Source organism: Entelurus aequoreus, linkage group LG04 (genome assembly GCF_033978785.1).
Source record: "Entelurus aequoreus isolate RoL-2023_Sb linkage group LG04, RoL_Eaeq_v1.1, whole genome shotgun sequence".
NCBI lineage: Eukaryota > Metazoa > Chordata > Actinopteri > Syngnathiformes > Syngnathidae > Entelurus > Entelurus aequoreus.
Window position 1 is genome coordinate 14,075,062 of NC_084734.1, and position 18,714 is coordinate 14,093,775.

The 18,714-nt window shown below is 34.0% G+C and overlaps 1 protein-coding gene across 3 annotated transcripts in view; it reads right to left on the reverse strand.

The window, feature by feature from the left end:
- Positions 1–3,276: 3,276 nt before the first annotated feature.
- The window catches only part of si:rp71-46j2.7 (uncharacterized), a 122,470-nt gene continuing 107,032 nt past the window's right edge, over positions 3,277–18,714 (reverse strand). For 2 of the 3 annotated variants that reach the window (XM_062044271.1, XM_062044272.1), the window contains 4 exons: positions 13,496–13,559; positions 11,483–11,661; positions 11,325–11,413; positions 3,277–3,701 (listed from right to left, as the gene is read on the reverse strand). In XM_062044271.1, the coding sequence (XP_061900255.1) occupies positions 3,603–3,701; positions 11,325–11,413; positions 11,483–11,661; positions 13,496–13,559 (431 nt within the window). In that variant the 3' untranslated portion in view covers positions 3,277–3,602. Of the gene's footprint in view, positions 3,702–11,324; positions 11,414–11,482; positions 11,662–13,495; positions 13,560–18,714 lie in introns of those variants that run through there. The other variant, XM_062044273.1, reaches the window with a different exon arrangement.

Genomic DNA, 18,714 nt, shown 5'->3' on the forward strand with positions numbered 1-18,714 from the left:
TGCAACTTTGACTGTCAATACTATCCCATTTCACATCTGATGCAACTTTGACTGTCAATATCGTCCCACTTACACATCTGATGTCATCTCTCACATCTGATGCAACTTTGATGGTCAATACTGCCCCACTTACACATGTGATGCAACGTTGACTGTCAATACTGTCCCACTTACACACCTGATATCATCTCACATCTGATGCAACTTTGACTGTCAATACTGTCCTGACACATCTGGTGTCATCTCTCACATCAACTTTGACTGTCAATACTGTCCCACTTACACATCTGAGGAAACTTTGACTGTCAATACTGTCCCACTTACACATCTGATGCAACTTTGACTGTCAATACTGTCCCACTTACACATCTGATGCAACTTTGACTGTCAATACTGTCCCACTTACACATCTGATGCAACTTTGACTGTCAATACTGTCCCAATTACACATCTGATTAAACTTTGACTGTCAATACTGTCCTGACACATCTGGTGTCATCTCTCACATCAACTTTGACTGTCAATACTGTCCCACTTACACATCTGAGGAAACTTTGACTGTCAATACTGTCCCACTTACACATCTGATGCAACTTTGACTGTCAATACTGTCCCACTTACACATCTGATGCAACTTTGACTGTCAATACTGTCCCACTTACACATCTGATTAAACTTTGACTGTCAATACTGTCCCACTTACACATCTGATTAAACTTTGACTGTCAATACTGTCCCACTTACACATCTGATGCAACTTTGACTGTCAATACTGTCCCACTTACACATCTGATTAAACTTTGACTGTCAATACTGTCCCACTTACACATCTGATTAAACTTTGACTGTCAATACTGTCCCACTTACACATCTGATTAAACTTTGACTGTCAATACTGTCCCACTTACACATCTGATTAAACTTTGACTGTCAATACTTTCCCACTTACACATCTGATGCAACTTTGACTGTCAATACTGTCCCACTTACACATCTAAGTTAAGTTAAAGTACCGATGATAGTCACACACACACTAGGTGTGGTGAAATTTGTCCTCTGCATTTGACCCATCCCCTTGTTTACCCCCGGGGAGGTGAGGGGAGCAGTGAGCAGCAGTGGTGGCCGCGCCCGATAATTTTTTTTTTTGGTGATTTAACCCCCAATTCCAACCCTTGATGCTGAGTGCCAAGCAGGGAGGTAATGGGTCCCATTTTTATAGTCTTTGGTATGACTCGCCGGGGTTTGAACTCAGTCTCAGAGCGGACACTAACCACTCAGCCACTCATATGACTGGCCATAGAGGTCGAGTGCAATGTGAGCTGGGCGGCATCTGAAGGCAGGGCACTTGGCGGTCCGATCCTCGGCTACAGAAGCGAGCTCTTTTGGGACGTGGAACGTTACCCCGCTGGGGGGGAAGGAGCCTGAGCTAGTGTGTGAGGTGGAGAAGTTCCGGCTAGATATAGTCGGACTCACTTCGACGCACAGCAAGGGCTCTGGAACCAGTTCTCTCGAGAGGGGCTGGACTCTCTTCCACTCTGGTGTTGCCAGCAGTGAGAGGCGACGGGCTGGGGTGGCAATTCTTGTTGGCCCCTGGCTCAAAGCCTGCATGTTGGACTTTAACCCAGTAGACCAGAGGGTAGCTTCCCTCCGCCTTCGGGTGGGGGGACAAGCCCTGACTGTTCTGAGCTTCATCACATGTGTAAGTGGGACAGTATTGACTGTCAAAGTTGCATCAGATGTGTAAGTGGGACAGTATTGACAGTCAAAGTTGCATCAGATGTGTAAGTGGGACAGTATTGACAGTCAAAGTTACATCAGATGTGTAAGTGGGACAGTATTGACAGTCAAAGTTGCATCAGATGTGTAAGTGGGACAGTATTGACAGTCAAAGTTGCATCAGATGTGTAATTGGGACAGTATTGACAGTCAAAGTTGCATCAGATGTGTAAGTGGGACAGTATTGACAGTCAAAGTTGCATCAGATGTGTAATTGGGACAGTATTGACAGTCAAAGTTGCATCAGATGTGTAAGTGGGACAGTATTGACAGTCAAAGTTGCATCAGATGTGTAAGTGGGACGGTATTGACTGTCAAAGTTGCATCAGATGTGTAAGTCGGACAGTATTGACAGTCAAAGTTGCATCAGATGTGTAATTGGGACAGTATTGACAGTCAAAGTTGCATCAGATGTGTAAGTGGGACAGTATTGACAGTCAAAGTTGCATCAGATGTGTAAGTGGGACGGTATTGACTGTCAAAGTTGCATCAGATGTGTAAGTGGGACAGTATTGACAGTCAAAGTTACATCAGATGTGTAAGTGGGACAGTATTGACAGTCAAAGTTGCATCAGATGTGTAAGTGGGACGGTATTGACAGTCAAAGTTGCATCAGATGTGTAAGTGGGACAGTATTGACAGTCAAAGTTACATCAGATGTGTAATTGGGACAGTATTGACAGTCAAAGTTGCATCAGATGTGTAAGTGGGACGGTATTGACTGTCAAAGTTGCATCAGATGTGTAAGTGGGACAGTATTGACAGTCAAAGTTGCATCAGATGTGTAAGTGGGACAGTATTGACAGTCAAAGTTGCATCAGATGTGTAAGTGGGACAGTATTGACAGTCAAAGTTGCATCAGATGTGTAAGTGGGACAGTATTGACAGTCAAAGTTGCATCAGATGTGTAAGTGGGACGGTATTGACAGTCAAAGTTGCATCAGATGTGTAAGTGGGACAGTATTGACAGTCAAAGTTGCATCAGATGTGTAATTGGGACAGTATTGACAGTCAAAGTTGCATCAGATGTGTAAGTGGGACAGTATTGACAGTCAAAGTTGCATCAGATGTGTAAGTGGGACGGTATTGACTGTCAAAGTTGCATCAGATGTGTAAGTGGGACAGTATTGACAGTCAAAGTTACATCAGATGTGTAAGTGGGACAGTATTGACAGTCAAAGTTGCATCAGATGTGTAAGTGGGACAGTATTGACAGTCAAAGTTGCATCAGATGTGTAAGTGGGATGGTCAGAGGTGCTAAGAATTAAAAAGTTAATAGTAAAGTCTATAGGTGGTGCTAAAAACAAATAAAAATAAAATGTCCTCGTGCCAAACATGTTTTATGAGGAATACGTGGAATATGAAAGTATTACAATTCTTTGTTTGAAATATTTTGAAGAAGAACAAGCCAGTTTGTTGCCAAGTGCATGTCGACGAGTGCAGGTGTCAGCAGGTTGTCAATCATCCGACACTCCAGCATCAACTCAAATAAAAGCCAAGTGAAAGTGTCAATATCTTTTATTAAAACTACATAGAAAATATTCATATTTCACAGTTGACAATTTTAAAGTTTCCATGTTTGAAGTGATTAGTGATCAGGAGATCAATAAGTGCTGTCAATCAGGACACTGACGTGCTCAAAGTGACATCATTCAAACAAAGGTGAAATAATAGAAATCTGGCTGGAGTCACAACATGAATCCAGCAGAGAAAGTCACATGACACTTGATCATGTGATGACTGGCACGGGTTTCATTGTTGACATATTTAAGGTGTCGAATACGTACAAGTAGAGTCTTTAAAAGAAGTAAAAGTACATTCACAGGTCAGGCCATGAGGTTGGTGACGTTCTGCAGGACGGAGCTGCTCACATTGAGGGAATGGTCCTGCGGGAAGAACTGCTGCGAGAGGAAGGACACAAGCATCTGAAAAGGGAAATAAAAAAACTACAATTTACACTTTGAGGTCATTGAAATATAATTTTGATAAATGCACACTTTAGTTTTTTGCAGGCCCCGCTCGTGCATAATTTCATTTTCTCCCTCGCCACATCGCGCTCCAACACATCACTTTTTGGGGGGTTGATTTTTTTTTTTTTTTTTTAAAGCATATTCCACCATTTTTTATCTTACATTAAGCTTTTTGAAGCATAAAAAAAGACTAAATAAAACAGACTAAAATATAGTATTGGCCACGAGGGCGGGGTTCTTCACCTTTTTGACACCGGGGCCCAATTGTTTCACTACAGAAAGGCCAGGGGCCCACTTAAATATCAACACTGAATGAGTTATCTTTGTCTTGACTTTAAACCTGCTCAATATTTATATCTGACTTACAGTATTTAGTTAGTAAATGATAAGAAAGCAATCACAAGGATTATTATCCAGGCTTAGGCCAGACTGATTACAAAGATAAATACTAAGATTTTAAGAAATCAGTGCTAAAATAAATGCATTTTAATTGAATGATAATAAATAATAATGTTGTTTAAATAAACTGTCAAAATGAAAATACAGCTTCACTGCTTTAGTCATAATTTTTGCGCTTTTATGACTTTAGGTCCAGACTTCTTTGGTTTGTTTGAGATAGTCATTATCAATCAATCAATCAATGTTTATCTATATAGCCCTAAATCACAAGTGTCTCAAAGGGCTGCACAAGCCACAACGACATCCTCGGTTCGGAGCCCACATAAGGGCAAGGAAAAACTCACAACCCAGTGGGACGTCGATTACTGCCACAAGTGGTGGAAAAGTGTATTACAACTGAGTAGCATACTGTCATCTTTATTTGAATAACAAGAGCTTATAAAAGATGACAAAGAATACAGTATTTATTTTGAAACCGTACAAAAACCTGAACAATGTACCTTAAATGGCCAATAAATCAATCTTTTTTTTTTACTACTTTATACACAAACACATTGACAAAACTGATCATTTAAAAGTCGAGTTTTACATATCATTTACAGTAAGTGCGTTGTTTAAAAAAAGAATTATTGCTATGACAGAAAAGTAAAAGTGATAGAAAATGTGGCGAAAATACTCAAAAAAATTTTTTTATCTACCCCTTGTTCATGTTTATATTTGTCTTCCCTTTCATTCCATGGTAAGCTACACCAAACATGAATGAAACATTTAAATATCACAGAACGTGACGTACTGCAATGCAAGTCCAGGACTGAGCGTGTCCTCCGAAGAAACACTGCACTAGGACACCAAACCGCTCAGAGTGGCCCGCTTAGTATAATTCAGGATAACTTTGAACATTTTCCACAATTTTTTTTTATCTTAAAGTAGTCATTTTAGAAAATAAATAAGGCTAAATGAACAAACTGAAAATATCAGTACTACAGTAAAACGAGGCACCAGAGGAGAGTAAACCAATCAGAGCACAGTTCAGTATCGTGGTCACTGATTGGCTAAGGTTTATTTTGGATTTAAAGAGCATAAAGGTGACTAAAAAGGTTTTATTTGAGTGTCTAAAGGGCTCTCAATGTTAAACATTGTATTTAAGATCTAGTAAACAATTGTATTGTTGATAATAGAAGTAATCATTTTTATTATTCATTATCAATAGTGTTATTGCTATTTGTATTTGTATTGATCCATTTGTAGTGTAATAATGCTCATTGTCATTTCTATGTTATTAATATTTACTTCACTAACTACTTGTCTGCTTGTTGTTGTTGTCGTCGTCATCGTAATCCCCGCAATTTCCCCCTCCATGTAATAAAGTCAAAAAATAATAATATAAATCCATGTAATAAAGTGAAATAATAACATAAATCCATGTAATAAAGTAAAATAATAATATAAATCCATGTAATAAAGTCAAATAATAATATAAATCCATGTAATAAAGTCAAATAATAATATAAATCCATGTAATAGTCATATAATAGTATAAATCCATGTAATAAAGTAAAATAATAATATAAATCCATGTAATAAAGTCAAATAATAATATAAATCCATGTAATAAAGTCAAATAATAATATAAATCCATGTAATAGTCATATAATAGTATAAATCCATGTAATAAAGTCAAATAATAATATAAATCCATGTAATAAAGTCAAATAATAATATAAATCCATGTAATAAGGTCAAATAATAATATAAATCCATGTAATAAAGTCAAAAAATAATAATATAAATCCATGTAATAAAGTGAAATAATAATATAAATCCATGTAATAAAGTGAAATAATAATATAAATCCATGTAATAAAGTCAAATAATAATATAAATCCATGTAATAGTCAAATAATAGTATAAATCCATGTAATAAAGTCAAATAATAATATAAATCCATGTAATAAGGTCAAATAATAATATAAATCCATGTTATAAAGTCAAAAAATATAAATCCATGTAATAAGGTCAAATAATATAAATCCATGTAATAAAGTCAAATAATATAAATCCATGTAATACAGTCAAATAATAATATAAATCCATGTAATAAAGTCAAATAATAATATAAATCCATGTAATGAAGTCAAACAATAATATAAATCCATGTAATAGTCAAATAATAGTATAAATCCATGTAATAAAGTCAAATAATAATATAAATCCATGTAATAAGGTCAAATAATATAAACCCATGTAATAAAGTCAAAAAATATAAATCCATGTAATAAGGTCAAATAATATAAATCCATGTAATAAAGTCCAATAATATAAATCCATGTAATAAAGTCAAATAATAATATAAATCCATGTAATGAAGTCAAATAATATAAATCCAGGTAATAAAGTCAAATAATAATATAAATCCAGGTAATAAGGTCAAATAATATAAATCCATGTAATAAAGTCAAATAATAATATAAATCCATGTAATAAAGTCAAATAATAATATACATCCATGTAATAAAGTCAAATAATAATATAAATCCATGTAATGAAGTCAAATAATATAAATCCATGTAATAAAGTCAAATAATAATATAAATCCATGTAATAGAGTCAAATAATAAGATACATCCATGTAATAAAGTCAAATAATAATATAAATCCATGTAATAAAGTCAAATAATAATATAAATCCATGTAATAAAGTCAAATAATACAAATCCATGTAATAAAGTCAAATAATATACATCCATGTAATGAAGTCAAATAATATAAATCCATGTAATAAAGTCAAATAATAATATAAATCCATGTAATAAAGTCAAATAATACAAATCCATGTAATAAAGTCAAATAATATACATCCATGTAATGAAGTCAAATAATATAAATCCATGTAATAAAGTCAAATAATAATATAAATCCATGTAATAAAGTCAAATAATAATATACATCCATGTAATAAAGTCAAATAATAATATAAATCCATGTAATAAAGTCAAATAATAATATAAATCCATGTAATAAAGTCAAATAATACAAATCCATGTAATAAAGTCAAATAATAATATAAATCCATGTAATAAAGTCAAATAATACAAATCCATGTAATAAAGTCAAATAATAATATAAATCCATGTAATAGTCATATAATAGTATAAATCCATGTAATAAAGTAAAATAATAATATAAATCCATGTAATAAAGTCAAATAATAATATAAATCCATGTAATAAAGTCAAATAATAATATAAATCCATGTAATAGTCATATAATAGTATAAATCCATGTAATAAAGTCAAATAATAATATAAATCCATGTAATAAAGTCAAATAATAATATAAATCCATGTAATAAGGTCAAATAATAATATAAATCCATGTAATAAAGTCAAAAAATAATAATATAAATCCATGTAATAAAGTGAAATAATAATATAAATCCATGTAATAAAGTGAAATAATAATATAAATCCATGTAATAAAGTCAAATAATAATATAAATCCATGTAATAGTCAAATAATAGTATAAATCCATGTAATAAAGTCAAATAATAATATAAATCCATGTAATAAGGTCAAATAATAATATAAATCCATGTTATAAAGTCAAAAAATATAAATCCATGTAATAAGGTCAAATAATATAAATCCATGTAATAAAGTCAAATAATATAAATCCATGTAATACAGTCAAATAATAATATAAATCCATGTAATAAAGTCAAATAATAATATAAATCCATGTAATGAAGTCAAACAATAATATAAATCCATGTAATAGTCAAATAATAGTATAAATCCATGTAATAAAGTCAAATAATAATATAAATCCATGTAATAAGGTCAAATAATATAAACCCATGTAATAAAGTCAAAAAATATAAATCCATGTAATAAGGTCAAATAATATAAATCCATGTAATAAAGTCCAATAATATAAATCCATGTAATAAAGTCAAATAATAATATAAATCCATGTAATGAAGTCAAATAATATAAATCCAGGTAATAAAGTCAAATAATAATATAAATCCAGGTAATAAGGTCAAATAATATAAATCCATGTAATAAAGTCAAATAATAATATAAATCCATGTAATAAAGTCAAATAATAATATACATCCATGTAATAAAGTCAAATAATAATATAAATCCATGTAATGAAGTCAAATAATATAAATCCATGTAATAAAGTCAAATAATAATATAAATCCATGTAATAGAGTCAAATAATAAGATACATCCATGTAATAAAGTCAAATAATAATATAAATCCATGTAATAAAGTCAAATAATAATATAAATCCATGTAATAAAGTCAAATAATACAAATCCATGTAATAAAGTCAAATAATATACATCCATGTAATGAAGTCAAATAATATAAATCCATGTAATAAAGTCAAATAATAATATAAATCCATGTAATAAAGTCAAATAATACAAATCCATGTAATAAAGTCAAATAATATACATCCATGTAATGAAGTCAAATAATATAAATCCATGTAATAAAGTCAAATAATAATATAAATCCATGTAATAAAGTCAAATAATAATATACATCCATGTAATAAAGTCAAATAATAATATAAATCCATGTAATAAAGTCAAATAATAATATAAATCCATGTAATAAAGTCAAATAATACAAATCCATGTAATAAAGTCAAATAATAATATAAATCCATGTAATAAAGTCAAATAATACAAATCCATGTAATAAAGTCAAATAATATACATCCATGTAATGAAGTCAAATAATAATATAAATCCATGTAATAAAGTCAAATAAAACAAATCCATGTAATGAAGTCAAATAATAATATAAATCCATGTAATAAAGTCAAATAATAATATAAATCCATGTAATAAAGTCAAATAATAATATAAATCCATGTAATGAAGTCAAACAATAATATAAATCCATGTAATAGTCAAATAATAGTATAAATCCATGTAATAAAGTCAAATAATAATATAAATCCATGTAATAAGGTCAAAAAATATAAATCCATGTAATAAGGTCAAATAATATAAATCCATGTAATAAAGTCAAATAATAATATAAATCCATGTAATAAAGTCAAATAATAATATAAATCCATGTAATAAAGTCAAATAATAATATAAATCCATGTAATGAAGTCAAATAATATAAATCCATGTAATAAAGTCAAATAATAATACAAATCCATGTAATAAAGTCAAATAATATACATCCATGTAATGAAGTCAAATAATAATATAAATCCATGTAATAAAGTCAAATAATAATATAAATCCATGTAATAAAGTCAAATAATAATATACATCCATGTAATAAAGTCAAATAATAATATAAATCCATGTAATAAAGTCAAATAATAATATAAATCCATGTAATAAAGTCAAATAATACAAATCCATGTAATAAAGTCAAATAATACAAATCCATGTAATAAAGTCAAATAATATACATCCATGTAATGAAGTCAAATAATAATATAAATCCATGTAATAAAGTCAAATAATAATATAAATCCATGTAATGAAGTCAAATAATAATATAAATCCATGTAATAAAGTCAAATAATATAAATCCATGTAATAAAGTCAAATAATAATATAAATCCATGTAATGAAGTCAAATAATAATATAAATCCATGTAATAAAGTCAAATAATAATATAAATCCATGTAATGAAGTCAAATAATAATATAAATCCATGTAATAAAGTCAAATAATAATATAAATCCATGTAATAAAGTCAAATAATAATATACATCCATGTAATAAAGTCAAATACAAATAAGGCAACAAGATAAGTATCCAACACTTCTCTTAAGTAAAGTCAATGTGTACAGCAGATATAGATCATCTACATCAACTATATGATTTGTTTGAATGACTGGATAGGACAAGACAAGAAAAAAAATTTATTAAACAGTTTTTATGCTACAGCTAAAATATTTTATACTTAATTAAAAAAATTCCTACTTTGTGGAATTCATTTCTCGTCATCTTGCGATAATAAAACACTTATGTATTCAGTGTAGTGTTGTCCTGATACCAATATTTTGGTAGCGGTACCAAAATGTATTTCGATACTTTCCTAAATAAAGGGGACCACAAAAAATGGCATTATTGGCTTTATTTGAACAAAAAACTTTAGGGTACATGAAACATATGTTTATTATTGTAATTTAGTCCTTAAATAAAGTAGTGAACATACTAGACAACTTGTCTTTTAGTAGTAAGTAAACAAACAAAGACTCCTAATTAGTCTGCTGACGTACGCAGTAACATATTGTGTCATTTATCTACCTATTATTTTGTACACATTATTAAGGACAAACTGTAAAAATGGATTATTAATCTACTTGTTCATTTACTGTTAATATCTGCTTACTTTCTCTTTTAACATGTTCTAGCTACACTTCTGTTAAAATGTAATAATTCTTCTCTTCTTTGATACTTTACAGTAGTTTTGGATGATACCACACATTTAGGTATCGATGCGATACCAAGTAGTTACAGGATCATACATTGGTCATATTCAAAGTCCTCATGTGTCCAGGGACGTATTTCCTGACTTTATAAACATAGTATAAATAAATAAAAATCGACTAGATACGCTCTTGTACTTGGTATCATTACAGTGGATGTCAGGTGTAGATCCACCCATGGCGTTTGTTTACATTGTGACGCCGGTGAGCTATTGTATCCTCCTACGGTGTGTAGTGAAGCATGTTTAGCTATTCCTCGTCCTCCAGTGATAATGGTACATGTAAAAAACTCACTTTATTCATCGCCATGGAGACCAGGTTTAGTGATTTAGAAGTAGCTAAAACACTGTGGATGGACGTTAGCCGCTACCTAGCCAGCCATGTCTTAAAGCACCTCTTCCTGAGGGTGTTTCAGTGTTATAACTTTACCTTTATCTTTACTTTTTACACCAAAATGCGTCCGTTCTCCCTTTTCTGTCTACACACTGTCTGCTTGTAAGTACTCTGTGTGTGTGTGTGTGCTGCCGAACATGCTCCTCTACTCGTATAACCAGCAATGTCATGACATCAGCGTGTTAAAAAACAAGGGGGGACCGGTACTTTTTAAGAGGTGGTATAGTACCGAATATGATTCATTAGTATGGCGGTATTAAACTAGTACTGGTATACCAATGAGTCTTCAGGACAACTTACATAAACCAGCGCTTTGTTTTTCTGGGCGTCCTGGAAGAGGTTGAAGACGACTTCCATGTCGTTCTTCTTGAGGACCAGGTAGTGGGAGTCTGCGGGGGGGGGAGAGAGAGGACATGGTCAGCAGACACGGGTGTTGTCGTGGCAAGAAAGTGGCCTACAGCGAGCGCTGATGAGGTGGTGCGCTCGCTCCCTCGTCTTCTCCTTCTCCTCCGGCGAGCGGGGGGGCGGAGCAGCCGGCGGCGGGTTCTGCGGCCACAGTCTGTCGCACATGGTGCTGATGTAGGCGGCCATCTCCGCCTCGGTGGGGTTCATCTTGTTCAAGAAGGAGTTGACTTTCCTGCGGGGGACACACGGTAGTAGTTAGAATAATTACGTATAAGTTATCACACAACTCTTATGCTTAAAGGCCGTTGCTATGGTTATTATCAATTGTGCTGAAGTTGTACTTTTCTATCTGTGCAAAGGCACAACTTGTGGTCTTGCTTTGCCAGTTTTCTCTTGTCAGCAGTTTGGTTCCAGACCCCGCCTGCTGACAGCCAAGGACCGACATAGAGTACCTCGACGCAGATAAAACAAGGACGGACATCGAGTACCTCGACACAGATAAAACAGAGACGGGGCGAAATCACGAGTGTCAGCACATTTCCATTGTGAATAATCATGTATTGTGTCTACTGGGGGCTGCTTGCAGCCTCAGTGATGTTAACTAGGGACCTCCCAAATAAATAGAGGAGCACGTGGGGCTGTACCTTAGACCAGTGTTTTTCAACCTTTTTTGAGCCAAGGCACATTTTTTGCATTCAAAAAATCCAGAGGCACACCAGCAGCAGAAATCATTAAAAAATGAAACTCAGTTGACAGTAAAAAGTCGTTGTCGCAATTTTTGGATATGACTTTAAAGCATAACCAAGCATGCATCATTATAGCTCTTGTCTCAAAGTAGGTGTACTGTCACCACCTGTCACATCACACCCTGACTTATTTGGACTTTTTTTTGCTATTTTCCTGTGTGTAGTGTTTTAGTTCTTATCTTGCGCTTCTATTTTAGTGGCTTTTTCTTTTTATTTGGTATTTTCCTGTAGCAGTTTCATGTCTTACTTGACCGCTATTCCCCACACTTACTTTGTTTTAGCAATCAAGAATATTTCAGTTGTTTTTATCCTTCTTTGTGGGGACATTGTTGATTGTCATGTCATGTTCGGATGTACTTTGTGGACGCCGTCTTTGCTCCACAGTAAGTCTTTGCTGTCGTCCAGCATTCTGTTTTTGTTTACTTTGTAGCCAGTTCAGTTTTAGTTTCATTCTGCATAGCCTTCCCTAAGCTTCAATGCCTTTTCTTAGGGGCACTCACCTTTTGTTTATTTTTGATTTAAGCATTAGATACCTTTTTACCTGCACACTGCCTCCCTCTGTTTCCGACATCTACAAAGGAATTAGCTACCTGCTGCCACCTACTGATATGGAAGAGTATTACGTGGTAAGTCTGCCGATCTCCAGATAGCACAGACACTCAATAACAACACGTTATTTGCAGATTATAATTATTGGTTTGCAAAAAATATTTTTAACCCAAATAGGTAAAATTAGATAATCTCCCACGGCACACCAGACTGTATCTCACCGCACAGTGGTTGAAAAACACTGCCTTAGAGCAGTGGTTCCCAACCTTTTTTCAGTGATGTACCCCCTGTGAATTTTTTTTAAATTCAAGTACCCCCTAATCAGAGCAAAGCATTTTTGGAGATAAAGAAGTAAAATAAAGCACTACGTCATCAGTTTCTGATTTATTAAATTGTGTAATAGTGCAAAATATTGCTCATTTGTAGTGGTCTTTCTTGATCTATTTGGAAAAAAAGATAGGTTTTTATTTATATTTATAAAGGATTTTTGAATTGTTGCTATTTTTAGAATATTTTAAAAAAATCTCACGTACCCCTTGGCATACCTTCAAGTACCCCCAGGGGTACGCGGACCTCCATTTGAGAACCACTGCCTTAGAGCGTAGGGGGAAACTGTAACTGAGTGCGCAGCCCAATACGTCCCTCCTCATGAGCAAAATTCAACTCTGTCTCTGCTTGATTCCTTGCTTCTTGTCTCGTGTAATAGATAGTTTGGTGTTTGAACCCGACAATGCAGTTGTCAAAGAAGGTGGGAAGCGGGGAAACACTCACTTCTTCAAGATGGGCATGACTGGTTTCAAAATGGCGTCAAATATGTTGATGAGAATGGAGTTCCCTGCGGAGACGACAGTGTTGGGTTAGAAGTCAGAGACAAGATCCCACAGCACACGACAATGCTATCCATCCATTTTCTACCGCTTGTCCCTTTTACGGTGGCGGGGGGTGCTGGAGCCTATCTCAGCTGCATTCGGGGTGCTAACGAGCGTGTAAATACGCCCTCTGGTGGCCATGATGAGCAAACACGTTCAGTCAGAGCATAAAAACATTAATTATTCAAACTACACCAGTGTTCTTTTCACACCTTTGTCAACATTAAAAGTCACTCAGGGTGTCCAAACTGTGGCTTGCGGCTCTTTTTTTTTTTTTTTACGGTTCGCGGCACAATCTACAAATGCCGTCGAAAAGTCAACAAACATAAGAAAAGTGGAATGAAAAGAGCAAAAAATGTGAAATGTAGCCAGAAAAAAGTTGCCGTGTTGACAAGAGGGGGATAAGATAGAGAGACAAAAACAACAACAGCAAACAACAATAACAACAACAATAGAGCAACATCAGCAAACAGGATATGTACAAATATGATGGTAAAAGTGATCGCAAAGAAGCAGTTAGCAAAATAAATAATAATACAGAAATGACAATGAATATTACACTACAAATGGAGCAATACAAATACCAATAGAAATATCACTATTGATAATGAACAACACCAATAATTGACCTCTATTATCAACAATACAGTTGTTCAAATGCAACAATACATATACGTAACGATAACTAGAGATACAAAAGAAAGCAGAAAAATGGAGGGGAAGAAAGAGACGCAACCTATATTAACCTTGTAGATTGTTATAGTAAAAATAGGTTAAGCTTTGTCAGTGTGCCATGTGTTACCCAGTTTACCCTAGGGCAACAACGTTAATTTATATTTGATGAAACGTGATTATGTGCATGAGTGTATGTATGTATATGTACAGTATGTGTATATGTATGTTTGTACAGTGAATGTATATGTACAGTATGTGTATATGTATGTTTGTACAGTGAATGTATATGTACAGTATGTACGTGTTGACTCTAATAACACGGAGATGCCATGCAGGTGGTCATTGCTCCAAAAAATAATTTTCTCTTTTAAACATTTTTATTAGTGGGGCCCTTTTGGATCCCTGAGAATTTTAGTGCGACTTAAAACCCCCCCCAAAAAACCACTGTCTTTGCACAACAAATAATAATGAATTAAAATGAATGTTATGAATTATTAACCTATTTAAGGCTCCAATTACTTCACATTAAATAATCCACTTTCAACCTTTTTAGGGGGGAAATCTTGCATATTTTGTGTGTTTGACGTATAAAATACAGTATTCTTTGACAGAAAGGTTATAAAACAAACTACCACTTTTACCTTCTCTCGTTAAAGTACTTTGAAAAAAAAAACGAAAAAAGATAACATTGGATTTACCCAAACGAGAGAGGCTAAAAAGCACCAACTTTGGTAAACAAAAAAACATGAAAAAAAAAAGAGGAAAAAACTTTTAATCGACAAATAGACCTGAAGTTGATGGAGAGACTTAAGCGTTGAAAGGAAAAAATAAAAAACTATGACCTTTTCTTTTTTTTAAACATTTTTATGAGTGGGGCACTTTTGGATCCCTGGGAATTTTAGTACGACTTTAAAAAAATACTGTCTTTGCTCAATAAATTATGAATTAAAATGAATGTTATGAATTATTAACCTATTTATGGCTCCCATGACTTCACATTAAATAATCCACTTTCAACAATATTTTTGGGTGAAATCTTGCATATTTTGTGTGTTTGCAATATAAAATAAAAGTTTTCTTTGACAGAAAGGTTATAAAACAAACTAAACCAAAACAAAAACATGAAAAAAAAAGACCTAAAATTGACGGATAGACCTGAATTTGATCGAGAGACTTAAGCGCTGAAAGGAAAAAAAAAAAAAAGACCTTTTTTTTTTCCCTTTTAAACATTTTTATGAGTGGGGCCCTTTTGGATCCCTGAAAATTTTAGTGCGACTTCAAAAAAACTAAACACTGTCTTTGCTCAATAAATAATAATGAATTAAAATTCATGTTATGAATTATTAACCTATTTAAGGCTCCAATTACTTCACATTAAATAATCCACTTTCAACATTTTTAGGGGGAAAATATTGCATATTTTATGTGTTTGTCGTATAAATAAATAAAGTTTTCTTTGACAGAAAGGTTATAAAACAAACTAAACAAAAAAAACATGAAAAAAAAGTAAATAACTATAATCGACAAATAAACCTGAATTTGATGGAGACTTAAGCGTTGAAAGGAAAAACATTATATATATATATATATATATATATATATATATATATATATATATATATATATATATATATATATATATATATATATATATATATATATATATATATATATATATATATATATATATATATATATATATATAAGTGGGGCCCTTTTGGATCCCCGAGAATTTTAGTGCGACTTAATAAAAAAACACTGTCTTTGCTCAGTAAATAATAATGAATTAAAATGAATGTTATGAATTATTAACCTACACTATATTGGCAAAAGTATTTGGCCACCTTCCTTGACTCACATATGAACTTGATGTGCCATCCGATTCCTAACCCATAGGGTTCAATATGATGTGGGTCCACCTTTTGCAGCTATTACAGCTTCTGGGAAGGCTGTCCACAAGGTTGCGGAGTGTGTTTATAGGAATTTTCCACCATTCTTCCAAAAGCGCATTGGTGAGGTCAGACACTGATGTTGGTGGAGAAGGCCTGGCTCTCAGTCTCCGTTCTAATTCATCCCAAAGGTGTTCTATCGGGTTCAGGTCAGGACTCTGTGCAGGCCAGTCAAGTTCATCTACACCAGGCTCTGTCATCCATGTCTTTATGGACCTTGCTTTGTGCACTGGTGCACAGTCATGTTGGAAGAGGAAGGGGCCCGCTCCGAACTGTTCCCACAAGGTTGGGAGCATGGAATTGTCCAAAATGTGTTGGTATCCTGGAGCATTCAAAGTTCCTTTCACTGGAACTAAGGGGCCAAGCCCAACTCCTGAAAAACAACCCCACACCATAATTCCTCCTCCACCAAATTTCACACTCTGCACAATGCAGTCCAAAATGTAGCGTTCTCCTGACAACCTCCAAACCCAGACTGGTCCATCAGATTGCCAGATGGAAAAGCGTGACTCATCAGTCCAGAGAAGGCGTCTCCACTGCTCTAGAGTCCAGTGGCGACGTGCTTTACACCACTGCATCCCACGCTTTGCATTGGACTTGGTGATGTATGGCTTAGATGCAGCTGCTCGGCCATGGAAACCCATTCCATGAAGCTCTCTGCGTACTGAGAGTGGCCCATTCTTTCACAAATATTTGTATAAACAGTCTCCATGCCTAAGTGCTTGATTTTATACACCAAGTGATTAGGACATCTGATTCTCATCCTTTGGATGGGTGGCCAAATACTTTTGGCAATATAGTGTATATAAGGCTCCAATTACTTCACATTAAATAATCCACTTTCAACAATATTTAGGGGGGGGGGGGATATTGCATATTTTGTGTTTTTGACCTAAAGAAAACAGGGTTTTGAGAAAAATAAAATATAAAAAAAATAAAAACTTTACATCGACAGATAGACTTGAAGTTGACCTAGAGCAGTGTTTTTCAACCTTTTTTGAGCCAAGGCACATTTTTTGCGTTGAAAAAATCCAGCAGAAATCATTAAAAAAAAAAACGAAACTCAGTTGACAGTAAAAAGCCGTGACTTATTTTGAGTTTTTTGCCGTTTTTCCTGTGTGTAGTGTTTTAGTTCTTGTCTTGCGCTCCTATTTTGGTGGCTTTTTCGGGTATTTTTCTGTAGCAGTTTCATGTCTTCCTTTGAGCGATATTCCCCACACCTACTTTGTTTTAGCAATCAAGAATATTTCAGTTGTTTTTATCCTTCTTTGTGGGGACATTGTTGATTGTCATGTCATGTTCGGATGTGCATTGTGGACGCCGTCTTTGCTCCACAGTAAGTCTTTGCTGTCGTCCAGCATTCTGTTTTTGTTTACTTTGTAGCCAGTGCAAGTTTTAGTTTCGTTCTGCATAGCCTTCCCTAAGCTTCAATGCCTTTTCTTAGGGGCACTCACCTTTTGTTTATTTTTGGTTTAAGTATTAGACACCTTTTTACCTGCACACTGCCTCCCGCTGTTTCCGACATCTACAAAGCAATTAGCTACCTGCTGCCACCTACTGATATGGAAGAGTATTACATGGTTACTCTGCTGAGATTTAGACAGCAACGACACAACAACAACACATCATTTGCAGACTATAATTACTGGTTTGCAAAAAATATTTTTAACCCAAATAGGAGAAATTAGATCATCTCCCACGGCACACCAGACTGTATCTCACGCCGCGGCACAGTGGTTGAAAAACACTGCCTTAGAGCATAGGGGAAACTGTAACCGAGTGTGCAGCCCAATACGTCTCTCCTCATGAGCAAAATTCAACTCTGTCTCTGCTTGATTCCTTGCTTCTTGTCTCGTGTAATAGATAGTCGGGTGTTTGAACCTGACACCGTCAGACCACAATGCAGTCGTCACGGAAGGTGGGAAGCGGTTGAAAAACACTGATCTAGAGATTCAAACTTTAAATGAAAAAATATAAATTATTATTATTACGACGACAGGTACATTTCCCCGTCCTCAGGACCAAACTTGAGCGGAGCCCTAAAGGTTAAAAAAAATCTACATATTGTATTGGTTTTGAAAATGAAAAATCACCAAATGGCCCCCAGTGTGGCCCTTAGTGGAAAAAGGTTTGGACACCCCATGTTTAATTAACCCCTTGATGCCCCTTTGAAATGAAAAAAATTTTACATTTTCTACCCTAAAGCCACAAAATGGTCTCTCTCAAATGTGATAGAAGATTTCATCATTTTTTTACAATTCAATATCCAAGACCTGTTCATGAATATAAATCAGGGCTGTCAAAAATAATGAGCGTGCGTATTTTAAATGACGGCATTTATCATGGCAACATGCAGATTGATTGGACAACTTATCCTGACCGCACACGCTCCATTACCTTGACGTTACCTGCACAGATGAGTGAGGAGACCCTTCTGCACTCAAAACTAATTTCACTCCGAAATAAACCCAGACGGGACTTTAGGATAAACTGTTAG